The sequence below is a fragment of the Poecilia reticulata genome, linkage group LG15, assembly GCF_000633615.1.
Source record: "Poecilia reticulata strain Guanapo linkage group LG15, Guppy_female_1.0+MT, whole genome shotgun sequence".
Classification (NCBI taxonomy): Eukaryota; Metazoa; Chordata; class Actinopteri; order Cyprinodontiformes; family Poeciliidae; genus Poecilia; species Poecilia reticulata.
In genome coordinates, this window is record NC_024345.1 from 3,978,405 (window position 1) to 3,992,544 (window position 14,140).

The 14,140-nt window shown below is 38.8% G+C and overlaps 1 protein-coding gene across 4 annotated transcripts in view; it reads right to left on the reverse strand.

The window, feature by feature from the left end:
• Nucleotides 1-3,142: 3,142 nt before the first annotated feature.
• Nucleotides 3,143-14,140, reverse strand: part of LOC103476419 (inactive phospholipase D5) — a 51,169-nt gene continuing 40,171 nt past the window's right edge. For all 4 annotated transcript variants that reach the window (XM_008428737.2, XM_008428740.2, XM_008428738.2 and 1 more), the window contains 8 exons: nucleotides 11,196-11,382; nucleotides 10,479-10,590; nucleotides 10,133-10,260; nucleotides 9,097-9,294; nucleotides 8,192-8,322; nucleotides 7,868-8,033; nucleotides 7,700-7,784; nucleotides 3,143-6,648 (listed from right to left, as the gene is read on the reverse strand). In XM_008428737.2, the coding sequence (XP_008426959.1) occupies nucleotides 6,107-6,648; nucleotides 7,700-7,784; nucleotides 7,868-8,033; nucleotides 8,192-8,322; nucleotides 9,097-9,294; nucleotides 10,133-10,260; nucleotides 10,479-10,590; nucleotides 11,196-11,382 (1,549 nt within the window). In that variant the 3' untranslated portion in view covers nucleotides 3,143-6,106. The remainder of the gene's footprint in view (nucleotides 6,649-7,699; nucleotides 7,785-7,867; nucleotides 8,034-8,191; nucleotides 8,323-9,096; nucleotides 9,295-10,132; nucleotides 10,261-10,478; nucleotides 10,591-11,195; nucleotides 11,383-14,140) is intronic.

Sequence of the window (14,140 nt, forward strand, 5' to 3'; positions counted from 1 at the left end):
CACACAGAAAACGGAATAAAGGCCTGAGAAACAAATCTTGTATATTGATTTAATGATGATTAAGAGATTTGTAATGCATAATCAACATATATGTTCTGTCTTTTTGATATTTTTGAATGTTATAATACATTAGAGAAATGTATGTTTGTACCTTTGAGTTAATAGTAACAGCTTTATTATTGTATAATGATCAATGATTATTAAAGATTAGAGATAATGAGTGAGGAAGAGTCATACTGAAGTAATAAGTTGATAAAGTAACACAGTGATTATGCTTTGTGATGAATTTAAAGATGAAATGAAGAAAGACTTAAGATTGTGAGAGACAGAATAAACTGTGTTACAATGAGTACACTGAGCAGGGTGGGGGAACAGATGGCCAGAAACAGATGGCCAGTGGAAAAAGGGAATTACTGGAGAGTTGCTGTAATGAGGCATAAGTGAGTCATAAGGGAGGTGATGGTTTGGGAAGGTTGGGACTTTCCACAGACAGTGGGACGGTTCTAAAGTCACGTAGCCCTGCCCCGTAGACAGCCCTTGAGAGGGTATAAGAACCAGAGGATAGGGGAGGAAAGAGGTTCTTTGTCCGCGGCGCAGAAGAGGAGCCAACAAGAGGAAGCAGGCTGAAGACCATCAGAGGACCGCACCCCGGGACCAAGGGAAGCTCAAGACTTCACGCCGCCAAGAAGGGACGAGTTCCATCAGCCCTGACCCTGGTTCCTGATCTGACCAACTCATCTGCATCTACCCAACGTTCTCCACTCTACTGCAGCAGACTTGGAGAAGAGACAGAGGTCATTTAATGACAAAGATTCTGCACGTTAGAAGGATAACGAACAGTTCTGCTCTGCTTCTCTTCTGAAAGAGGAGCAAAGTCTTTGCTCCCGACGGAGCTGAAGATTACAGCTGTAATCTTCAGCTGTATCTGAAGATTACAGCTGCCGAGACCAAGGGCCATCGGGTATGAGTTGACCTGCCTCCCCCCCCCCAAAAGCCTCGCTCAGTGAACTTAGTGACACAGGTTAGGGATAGGAATGAAGACAGGATGTGATTAATTTTAAATTGATTTTATTATATTTTTACCAATTTCATAGTCTTTGGAGGATAAACATGCTTGTCATTTGCCCCTGCTAAAGCTTGCTTAATAAAGTTATATTCTAAAATATTAATGAGAATTGTGGACAGTGAATTTAATTATGTCATTTTTAATCATTATTGGTTCTCCTGATTGTAGTAAAGTTAGCATAAATGATTCTAGAGATGTGGTTCCTTTGTGTTTTCCTCTGGTGAGTGTTAAAATAATGACCCTGGGACTTGAGTCTGAGTCACTAAATCCAATCTAGCTGCTAACAAGTGCCGTTATTTTAGGGAAGGAGCTACCGTTAACAGGAGTGGTTGTAGGGGTTATGCAGCTGAGGGCTACTCAGCTGACTGTTCCTCAACTGAAAAGGGTCATAACTTCTGGATCGAAGGTAGTTAGAGCTAGACGAGTCCTTTACTCTCCCAGTTTGACTAGATAATCCTCCATAAACTATCTCTAGGGTAAGACCCAAGTTTTGGGGATTTTCCGGACCTGATGGACAAAGAACTGGGCAGTAGCCAGTCCAGAGGAGTAGTGAGACGTAGGCGGGGCTGACTACTGCAGAGTAACAAACAATATATATGTAACGTCTCATTCTCACATTTACTTTACACAGTTCTATTACTGGACTTTCTTTACTTGTTGCAAAATATTGTTTTAACAATATTCTGCATTGTTTCAAAATGCATACATTTCAAACATTTCAAAATGAGGATTAAATATAATTTCTTAATGTAGTAGTTAATTATTTTTACGTCTTTCATACTGCTGTTAATTGATATGAATTACTGGATTGGACAGCGCCTATTAGTCGCTATGTGATGCACTGGAGTCCAGAAAAAATTTGTATTCCAGTGCAGGACAAGCAGAAATCTGTCACAAATATATTAGTAGTGCCATCATTTATTGTCAGCTATATCTATTAAATACGACTTAAAATAAAGATGAGAAAACTGATGTTTGATACATAAGTTCTCTGCGATATAAATGTACCAACAGTTTGATTTCTGTTAGTTCTGTGAAGATGCAAGAAAGAGCGAATTCGAATTCGAACAAAACTAGACAAAACAACTTCTATTCTGCTTTCTGTCACTCTGTGTGTCAGCATTACACCCGTTGCCATGGCAAACGACAGACAACAGTTCAATGAGCAGATAAAGCAGAGATACGTTCAACCCTATCAGGAGAATCAACACCAAAAAACAAACATGTCCTACACAAAAAAGTACGCAAAAACACCAAAACAGGACATCCAGTTTGTTACATTGTCACGCTCGATGTCTATATTGTCATTATTAATATATTTTCGCTTTAACACAGAAGTGGTTGATTAGCTGATTTAAACACCTGCTCTACTGATGACTTGGTGTGCGGGTTGTCCTGTTTTGCTGCTAACCGAACCAAAACACACCGAACTGCGCAGCACATGCAGGGCCGTGCAGGGACCTTTGCAGGGGCGGGGACTCAAAGTTTAAAAAGGGCACATTGAAGAAGATCTTAAAACACCGTAAAACAACATAGCAACAACCCATATTAGTCCAGAATTTAATTGGATCCTACTATTTTTTATTTATTTCACCCATTTATTTAATTTTGGCTGAAATGGCTCTCCATAGCTCCATGGCTCTGCAAAGCAAATGTAGAATATTTTCCCCAACAGGTATGAAGTTGCTGTTTTTGCTGCTATAAGGGGAATTCGCTCTTTCTTGCATTTTGACAGAACTAACAGAAACCAAACTGTTTATATCGTGGAGAATTTATGTATCAAACATTAGTTTTCTCATCTTTATTTTAAGTCGTATTTGGTTACTTTTCATCAATACATATATATTAATGTTGGGCATGGTTTGTCTTAGTTTTTTGTAAAAGTTGGAGGGCTTACTAGAAAAAACTGGGACCTTGTATGTTTTCTGATAATATATTGTATCGGACGGATGCATGTTTAAAACTCAAAATATATTTATCAGCTTTTGTAGGAATGAACCCTTATGCAACAAATTTCAGAACTGATGTGCCTGTAGACAAATAAATGCTGAGAAACATAAAAATCGCAAACAATAATAGGGTACTTATTTTTTTATTAAGAGTAAAAACTAAGCAATCCGGTAAGCACTAGTGTGCATTACAATAATATTCCATAAATATACATTCTATTCATGTCTTTAAAGGTATATAAGAGTTCCCTTTTAACTTAATTTTATGAAGGCTCTTTGCTTACTGTGCAAAGTTCATAAAGGCAGTGCATGCAGAATGTCATGCCGGTACAACAGAATAAATGTAGGCGACTTTGAGAATCTTTAGCTTTAAAATGAAAGTCATTTCTCCATTCTGCTGAAATGTGTGGCTCCACAAACACCTTTGTACCACCTGACATCATAAATATAGTTTAAATCCAAGATGTTTCACACAAAAAAAATTTCCTCAGATCTTATCAGTCAAAATAATCCCTAGCAAGTAATACAGATACAGGCCTTCTTTAATTTGTCATGAAGGCTCTTGCAAAGATTTTTCCGGTTTCAAACCTTGACAAGCGACATGTTCAATGTCACTTTTTCCAAGTAAAAACAAACTCCAGTGTCATGCATATAGCCCCTGCTAAGAGGGAAACGTACAGGCAGGTATTATTTCACACAAAGACATGGGCAGAGTATATTAGCAGCATTTTTTTTAAACAAGACATGTCACAATCAGCTGATAATTGCAATGTTATCAATGGCATTCCAGATATACGTCCAATGTGACATTGTGGTTGCAGAGTGCATTAAACAAAATGGAAAGCATATACACATGTTAGAATTAAGCATATCATTGGTGTAAAGTGACTTTTTTTATTTACATCTGTTAAAATCTAATAACATGAAACAACAAGTGTCAGAACACTTTCAGACCAAACTTCTGAAATCTGACATTACAGTTTGTACGTTGTATGTGAAATCACATGCATTAGCCCTGTAATGAACTGAAAACCACTGTGAGTGCTGTTTATTAAAGGGGTTTTAGTGACTTATATAGCAGCAATTGTGAATCATGTGAAACGATATGAAACACCTATACTTGACAAAATATTTTGTCCTATATATAGAAAGGTTACTTTTTTTCATATAGTCCACCAGGTGGCAGAAGATATTCATGTCAAGCCGTGTTTTATTTATTTATTTTGGCACATGATTGTTTGATCTTCCACTGAGATCAGTGATTTGGCATTAGATGTTTTCTCTATCAGTGTAAGGTGGAGGTTACAAAACATTCCCTTGATTTCTCTTCTTCAAAAGTTATATTATTGCATGATTGATTGAGCTACTGATTAATTGTTTGATTAGAAACGGTTTGGTCCAAAAATGCTTAGGCAAAAGAAACCCAAAGTAAACAAATAAAAGTCTCCGCAGCAAAGAGTAAAGTGCAGTTGACCCAGATATATGCTTCGTATAGCGTCTTGCAAAAGTATTGACACCCCCTTGGACTTTTGCACATGTGTGATTACTTTTGTAAGGCATTGTAAATACCCGTCTGTGGACCGCTATTTCTTTTTACACCAAACTTCTTTACGTTTGTGCTTAATTAAATTTTTCCTAGTATTTTCCGTGGTGCTAACAGACGTTTATTACAGATGTATTCATTTTAGCCGTAATCAAGACAAGACGCCCAAACATCTAACTGCAGTTTCAGCTGATAATGCCTTCCTGTTTGGTTGATTAATGGCTTTTAGAGTAAGAAAAAAAAAGAATCTTAGATATAGTTCTTAACCACAAAAAACGTGGCTAGAGGTTTGTGTAAACACAGGCTACATGCTAACATTCAAAATGCAAAAATGAAATTTGCTACAAGCTTTCAGTTAAGTGCTAAGTGGTATTTCTTTCCTAACAATCTACAGCATAGCTCTGACTACGTTAAAAGGAAGGCAGGTAAGATTCAGGGATGACGTTACAGTCCAACATGTCCTTGAGGGTCCACAGCAGCTACTTCAGCTGTCAGCTTGGTTAAAAATTCATTGCATTGATTTAGTGTACAGCAGAGATCCAAGTGTCGTCCCCCTGCTTTTTTTTTTTTTTTTTTTTTCCTGTGTGCACCCTGGTTACAGTGCTGTGTTTGGAAAGAGTCAATATAAATGCACTGTTCCTCCTGCTTGGTTGGGATATAGGAATAAAAGAAGAGTAACTTTTGCTTGTTGGGAGCCCTTCAAAGTAAAAGTCCATCACAACGAGAAATACCAAACTATCTCCCTGTGGGGGAAAAAAAAAAAAAGAAAAGTAGCGAAAGTGTTTCAGTAGCAGCAATGCAACAAGAAAATTGTCCAAATGCTTATATCATATATATCTGTTTCAGTGTCAGTAAAATAATTCACTTTGATGCACGCAATCTTACGTGGTTTCCAGCAACTTGCAACCAACAAAACCATGATGGATATCGATTTGTAAAGAGCCTTTAGCGCTCCAGTTCCTCTGCTTTGGGTCAGTATTCAAAATCAGTTTCAGGAGTTATTTCCATTAAGAGGACTAAAAGCACTGTCTGGGCAGAGCCACATTAGTGTCTTTTTCCTGTAAACGGAACTATTTTTTTTATTTGTTTTTAGTTAGAAATGTGTTCTTGCTAAAAGTGTTACTGGGTATTAACAAAACAATTTACAAAACAGGCAATTATTATAAAGTTGATCTATTTTGGAAAGCTACCAAATAGATATAGCTGTTATAGCTGCACATTCTGCACCTCTTCCTGTCTCTGCATAGGCATGCAGGTGTTTTTTACTCCCTTTTAAAGGGCGCTAAGGTATGACTGCCAAAAACATCTTATAGTACATATTCAGGCAATCGGTTTAACTTCACATACATCCTTTGATTGAGAATTGGTTAAATATGTAGTAGGTATGTTTGTTTTTTGTCTCTGTTGAATCCAGCTCATGTCCTTCGTGACATCCTGGGTTTTTCCTTGTGTGAATACTTGCCAACCAGCCTATGCTTAAATATTTTACTCAGAAATGTCTATATTAAAATGCTACAAAAGTTCAGTAACAGAATCGCACTTTACACGTCACAGAGATCCATTGGAGATCTCTCTGAAGCCGCTGCTTTCAGCCCACCGGCTGGGTGGATCCTCTGAAATGTTAAACTTCCAATCTTTTACGTGTGCACGCTCGTCATCGAGGTCACTCATTTTGATTCCAGCCGTCTCTTGGTGGTTGTTCATAACTGGGCCCTGTTTGTTGGCCAAGCTTTGCGAGCTGATTTTTTTCAGCCTGTCTTCACGGTGTGCTATTTTGTCCGGTGTGGGTCGATCAGCTTTTGGATGGTTTCTCAGTGGTGCAGGTCCGAAGTCCTGTTGACTTGGCAAGGGTCCATAGTTTCTGTGGCCGGATTTAAAAAGCACCGACTTGTTGATCTGTTGCTTGCTGCAAACTGGGATTCCATTAGTCTGTATCGTGTTGGCATAACGTGAAAACCAGTCCCGCTTGAAAACAGCCTGTAGCTGCTCCACCACTGTGGAGTTCCTCTCTGCCACATTTTCTGGATGACTGATCACAAGGCCTGCTCCTGCATTATAGGTGAACTCTTTCCCCACCCAGTCGAGGTTGCCTGTCAGGAAACGGAGCAGAGAAAGAAGAAGGATGATATTGCAATAAGATGCAAATATACATAAAGTTATATGTAATGATGATTTATTGAGGGCTTTATGGACTGTTGTTGCATTTAAGCAGACTTCTTTAGCATGCATTTTAATTGGAAACCAAACTCCACATGTCCACCAGTGCACTGAACAGGATTATATGTAGCATCTCGGTTTCATGCGACTGAACCAAAAGTCAAGAGGAATGACAATCTGTTTGGAGAAAAAAAATCCACAGTCATTTGGCTGATTGACTGCACAAAGGCAAATGCTTACCCACAATCCTTACTCAGAACAATTGAGTCAGATAATAAACAATATTGTGGTTGTGATGACCACTGCATTTACGTTAGTCACTTCAGACATCCAACAGTTTCAATAATGGTTACTTAAAAACACAACCAATCTTACATGGCATAGCTTGTTGGAAGATAGCTGTAAGCATTCACAAAGGCACTAAGAAAGATGATATGCAAAACTGCCTTTCATGTCATGTATGCTTGTGTTTAAAAAGCAAACTCATGCTTTGAGACCAGTGGTGTCAAATTCACAGTGTTCTGCTGCGAATTTTACCTTTCAGTGACATTAAGGGCTTGTTAAATTTTTCCCTTCAGTTTCAGCTGACCATATGGGAAAGAAATTTCAATACTCTTTAAGTGCCCAAATAGCCCGATAACAATTAGCCACATTAAATAGAACATAGGCCATGCTGTCAGTTGCACTTTATGAATCTCAGGCATTCAGCATTTGGAGGTGAGCAACACAGGGCAGCATGGTACGCCAAGTCAAAAATAACAATAACAATAGATATGCTCCCAGAAGAAAAAGACATTCTCCCAGATGATTGGGAGAGGACCTTTGGCGCTTTGGAGTTTGGGGATTTACAAAAGTTTACAACAAAAATATAGATCTTGATAAAAATGAATCATAAAGTGCTTTAGATAAAGATGCTTACAGATTCTGTTGTCACATGCGGTAAAAGAGCAGTTGTAACAGTAATAACTCTGCAGATGAGCTCACCTATATAAACAGCTCTGTCTGTAACCATAAATCTATTGTGATTCATTCCACTGAGACCGCTGTCCCTCTGCACGTTGAAGAACTTCTACACACACAAACAGAGGCACACAGTGAGTGTACAGCGCATATACAGGAGCTGAAAATATTACAGAGCGGTGTTGCACTCACAGCTTCCAGGGAACAGTTGGCCTGCTCCATGCAAAGGCTCTTCAGGGACCAGATGAAGTTAAAAGTAAGAGGATGAGTTTCTTCCCAGCAACTTATCAGCAGACGGACGTGGACCTTCCTCAAGATCAGCGCCTCTCTTAAAAGGCCGTCGATACGAGACCAGTACCTTGGCACCGATGCAAAGGAATCCACAAGCAAGGAGCCAGACAGACACACAGAGAAGCACAGAGAATGATAAATCACTTACAGGTCAAAGCAATGCATTCAAGTTATTAATGGTCAATCCTTGCCAAAAACAGCGTGGAGTGGCAGACAGGCTCTAACCGTTGCATGTTGAGGAGGGGCAGATAGTCAATAGTGGAGATGTAAATGAAATGGCGGGCCTGCTGGATGACTGCGGAGATTGCTTCCAGATCGCTGCTGCGATCCTTGGTGATGAAAACATCTGGCGAGCTCTGTCAATAGGGAAGAAGCAGAGTGCAAATATAGTTAGGATGCGTTATGACTGCTGGACTGGGAATACGCAACTGCTGACTGCGTGCTGTACTCTGAAGATGACATCAGAGCGTTGTGTAAATAGTTTATTACCAGAGAGACTAGAACAAGGATCTTGATGATGAGCAGAAATCCTTTGAAGGGTAATGCTTCTAATATAGTGCTAATGAACAAAGACCACTTTAGTCTGAAATTTACATCAGTGCCAGCCTATTTATAACGTGGGGGAAAGAAAATACCGAATCGTATATGTGGTTGTAATCCTTCAAATTTAGATTCTGTTGTAAAGTTATTCTTTTGTTGTATATATTGAATGTATACTCAGGTTGCAACCACAAAAGCCAATGTATTGAATTGAGATTTTATGCAATAGATTATCACAAATTAATGAATTATTGTGAAATGAAAATGAAAAGGACAGGTGTCTCTTTGTCTCATTCGACAAATGCAAAAGTGACACTGGTTGAACTCTGACATGTCAATTATTATCAAGTAAAAGCCTCATGCCTAAGAGACTTCACAAATCACTGGCTTTAAAATTCAAGTTAAGCTCCAAGTCTTTTTATCGTCACAAAGTTTGTGACTCAAGTCACATTGGCGTGACTCCATTTGCGTCTCTGGTGCTAAAATAAACTGGAGTCAATTCATTTCATGCCCTTTATCGGTATCAAAATTATGTTTTGTCGTCTCAGTGAGGCTAATAAAAAAAATAAAACTGATACTCTGTAACTTACGGAGATGTAGGTTTCAACTTTTGTTTGGTTAACCAAGAGACTTCCGGGTTTCTCTTTGCTAAAGAAGGGAAACAGACGCTTGGACCAAAAGGTGGGGATGAAGGTTTTATGCTGAAGCCCCCAGTAGAGGCTGAAAACCTTGTGCAGGTCCAAGGCCAGAGGTTTGCAGTCGTACACCACCACACCGAGCTCCTTCCTCTGCGGAACAAGTAGAACACAATTAGATACACAACCAACATCAACTACAGTCATATTCAATGGACTACACTTTCTCATGAAGCTCATTTATCAGATTAAAAGTACCATCAAAAAATAACTACCTTTCAGCTGGTACTTTTCAGCAAACCCGTATTTCTCTATTATAAATGTTTTCTTTTATTGAAGTGATGTAATATTCCAACACCAAAGTGTAATGTTTTTTGTACTATAAGCAGCAAATCATCATAATTAACAGAGAAAAAAAGACTGTTAAATACTAATCTGTGAGGATTTGGTTTTTCTGTGTGTCAGTTTAGTTCCTGTGTCACCTAGTCTGCCCTTGATTGCTCCCAGCTGTGCCTCGTGTTCCCTGATTACCTCTTGTGTATTTGTGTCTGTGCTTCCCCGTCGGATCCTTGTCTTTGCTGTCTTGCGTTTTGTTGTTTCACTGCCGGTGCTAGAGTTCTTGTTACTTTGCTCACCTGTGCTGCCTGGACTGCACACTTGCTCCTTACATTCATTAAATCCTCAAATGAAGTTGCTGCCTCACCTCTCTGCTTTTGGGTCCGAACCGCAAACAACTGCAAATCATTTCGCTTCGTGGCTAAAGTTCCAGAAATGCATGGAGTTTTCAATGATAGTCTAACTTATTGAAAAGATCTGTAGCTATTTATTTATTTTTTATGACTGTTTTTTATTAAAGCACGTTGAATCACCTCATGAATAAATGATGCTTAACACACACTTGCTTTGCCTCCTTTTCTGCAATATTATAATTTCCCTCCACACTTTCCACTGTAATATTTCCGCTTTTGTTCATGAGGTAGGTCTACATTACGGTGGTCAGAGATCTCCAGTCCATGCTGGCGCTGCCGATGTAGAAATGCTTCCTGTCGACGACCCAGAAAGACGACTTGAGGAAGCCTTTGGTTAGGGCCGTCATGTTCACCTTGTGAACCTCAGCGTCTGCAAAATTGGGAGGGGAAAATAAATAAATAAAAGTACACGCTGAAGCCAATAAAGGACAGAAGCAGGTTGTTTATGACATGAACAACAAAGCAAGAAACTAACTGAGAAACATGTCCAGGAGGTTTAATTACTGACAGATTAAACATATAGAAGCAACATGTCATGTGTTTAGCTAAAAGCAGGTGAAGCGTAGAAAGCAGAAGGGTATAGCTGACCGTGATTGTCTGCGAGCGTCTTCAGCTCTGCTGAGTCGAAGTCTCCTGTGGAGATCTTCAGCTGGATTCCTTTGTCTTTCAGTCCCTGCAGCCTGGATAGCAGAGCCCTGCCCTGAAACAACCCAATACTGTCTTATTAGTGTCTTAATAAGACAGTTCACTTCCTAAACTTAAGTTATTAATGCAGTTTTTCCCATGTATAGAGAGCTACAGTATCTGTGATGTTGGTTTTGATTTCTGCTCCCAGTGATAGTCATGGTTATTGATGTTATGGATGCACTTGCAAAGAAAAAAGTCTATTTTAAAACTACAAAGAGTGCACCTACGGCCCACGAAGAACGATACGGTGGATCACATTTATCCAACAAGACGACGGATCATTTTGAGAACAGCAGTGAAACAGTATCTCTCTACTGGCGAAGCTTTAGCACTGAAAGATAACGCTCACTAAGAAGCTGTCAAAACACAAAACTGCTTTTTAAAATTCAAAATCAGTAATTATTTCAGCATCTTTTATTGGTTACATTTCAGTTACGTCTAGCAAGAATACAATTGTAAGGATCCACAAAGTTTTATTTTTTTACTTTGAAGCCTTTGCTGTTGCACTGAAACCAAAAACTGAAACATGAGCAGGGGGATATAAAACAGACAGTATATGTATCAATGAACATCACAACCTGTGCGGTGTAAAGTGTCTGACAGCTTGTCTTGTTTCACCTGGCCGGCAGCAGGGTAGAAGCTGGACTCATAACCAGAGGGACTGAGGAGCCACACGGGGGAAACGATCTCAACAGCAACTCGAGCTTTGTCCAGTAAGCTGTTGAGCCCTGTGGAGAGAGGTAGGTGGAAGGCGCTGTCGTCCGAGAACAGCATGTCCGCTGGGATGTTCTCTACAAGCACGATGCTGTGGAGAAAGATGGTAGAACCAAAACTGCCTTAAGTATGAACATCAGGTTCAGAGTTGCTTCATAAATATCTTTTTTTTTTCGCTTAGTTTCCCTGCAAGTGTGGCATATTAGTTCATTTTCATGTGTAATAGGTGTTGGCTCTGTGGATCTTCGTGTCCTTAACGTGTCTTTAGTCATCGGCTCTGATTCATGGCTGACGGTCGTCCCTTCTGTTCCCCTGATGTGAGGAGCCGAATTTCTCCTCGTTTCCCTGCTTGACTGACCGAGTCCGGGTGTTTATTACAGTGTGTCAATTTCAGTCAGAATTAATGAGGTCCACAGTCTTTCAAAATGTAATTACCCGTTTACCTTCATGGCAGAATTATACACACTGCTAATGAAATAAGATCTTTTTTTTTTTTTACCTTCAACCACAAGGCAAATTAGTTAACAGCCTTCTTCTTCCTTCATCTCTGGATCATTTGCTTAATGAGTGAAATCAAATTTTTCCATACACACACACACCACGCACACATTCCCCCAGATTCCGTTAAACATTATTAAATTTTGCACAAGATTGCCTCTAGCAAATACTGGGAACAGCAGTGGACTGATGAGATGAGAGCAATGCCAGCTTCATTACTACTTTTTCAGGAAAATTGATTCCTTTGTGGTGTAATATGCTTGCTGCATTTCTGCTGCTCACTTTATATTAACATTAGGGAATTTATTTTGGTTTGTCTGTCTGTGTTTTCTACCACATGATATATTTTAAAGCAGATGTGAACAGAGTATTGCCAATATCAATATACTGATACTTTTTTATTTACAAATTAAGTTTCATGTATCGTTACAGTTGGGTGTTTTTGTGTTTTTTTTTCCACAACCTTAGGGCGGGATTCAGGCAAAATTTCTAAGTGTCTTCAAAATGTCAGCATGACTAACAGAAGCAATAGAAAAATAACAAAAGATTTTTGGTCATTTTTCCAAGATAAAGTGCAGGAAAAATTATCTGAGAGCAAATCAAAACAAAATCTTTTTTGAGGTAGATTTGAGAAACCACAATAGAAAAATGAAATAAAATTTCAGGAGGAAATCCGAAACTAAATTATCGATCTTACCATGCTAGGTTTGATCAAATACTCATATAGTCTTAGTATTGATTTTATCGATATTTCGGATCGATCCGCTGAGCATCTATTTCAGAGTAATCATCAGCGGTTCGGAGATGAACAACAGTCATGTGCACGTTGACGAAATATACACAGATGCATTAACATTTTCCATGTATCAGCTGCATGTTTGGTACAGTGAAATAGACCTGACATGTTCTGTTAGATTCTCTGCACGAATGTAGTGGACTTTATGATAAGCACTAGCTTAAATATTAATGTTAAAATGATGGGGATAAATGGTCTCCGTGGTTGCCGTTTAAGCCTTAATGTTTGGAACTTTCATTAAGGCGTCATTTAGAAAAATATATATTTTTTCCTATATTTCACAAAGTTCTTTGAAATTAAATCAACAAACAAGAATAGGAAGTTTGCAAAATCTATTTCTGTTGCCATTTTCAAGCTCAGCACTATTCAGAAACAGATGCTGAATTAACAACAGGATTAAACAACAACTTTGTCCAGCCAAATCTTTAGAGAGAGAGAAAAAATAGACAAGCAAGCAGCTGTTTTGTGTGGGTGAACAGCTTTTCTTCGCTGCTTCTTGGTTGATCAAGCAACCGGATAAAATGTTTTCTGAGACTCTTTCATAACCACTTCTGACAAGGAAACAAGTTCAGTGACATGTACGATAGAATGGCCGGAACTAAAAAAAGCGTAATTTAATGGAGATTGTTGCCTCTCATTACAGTTTTTAAATCTAATCAAATAAATAATTGGGGCATGGATGGTTTGGCTGTTGGTATAACTCAAAGGTTAATTTGGTTATGATGCTGCTAATATCCAGACAATGTGTCACAATATTACAGCCTAAATCAGCAGAGGGCCAGGCTGCTGTCACAAATTTATTGCATGCAGCCAAATTAGATTTGAGAATTGGGTTCTTTCCAAACTCACACAAACAGCATCAATATTTGGTGTAATTCTGTAACCCGCTGTACACACATGGGATATTTATAGTCATTTAGTTCATTTTTTTCCATGTTATCTATGTTATTCTAACTTTTATCCTTTCCTGTCACTATGCTTGCTTGCTATTTGCATGCTTTTTATGCTGCTGAGTTTTATTTTGTTATTCTTCTTGACATATTGTTGGATGATCTGTTGATATTGATTAGATTTGAACATATCCAGCAGTTGGTGAAGGAGAGCACACTTTAGCCATGTAGGTATTGCTTGCTTGTTTGGCTACAGTAAATGTATTTTATTATGAATATTTGGATTAGATAGACAAATGTTCAAGATGCATTTCTCTTAGCCGGTAAGCTCTTTGCGGATAGAAGCAATTAAAGGTCTGGACGTGTTTTCAGATGGGTCCGCTCTTTGAAATTTTGAGACTATTCTTTGATTCTGCTTTCTTCTGCTGTCCCTTTTATGTCTTCATCTACAAAACTACAGTCACTCCTGCTGAAACTGTGACATTTTCTCAAGCTGCAATTAAAGATTTCAGAAGAGACAAGGCTTCACAAGGCTTCACATATGCTGACTGGGTCGATTTAGCTGACTTCGTTCATTTGCTGCTGGGGTTTGGTTGGGTTCGTTTGTAGGTGGTCTAACTTGGTTCAGTGGGTTTATTTGCTCCTTGGGTTTGGGTTTCTGTTTG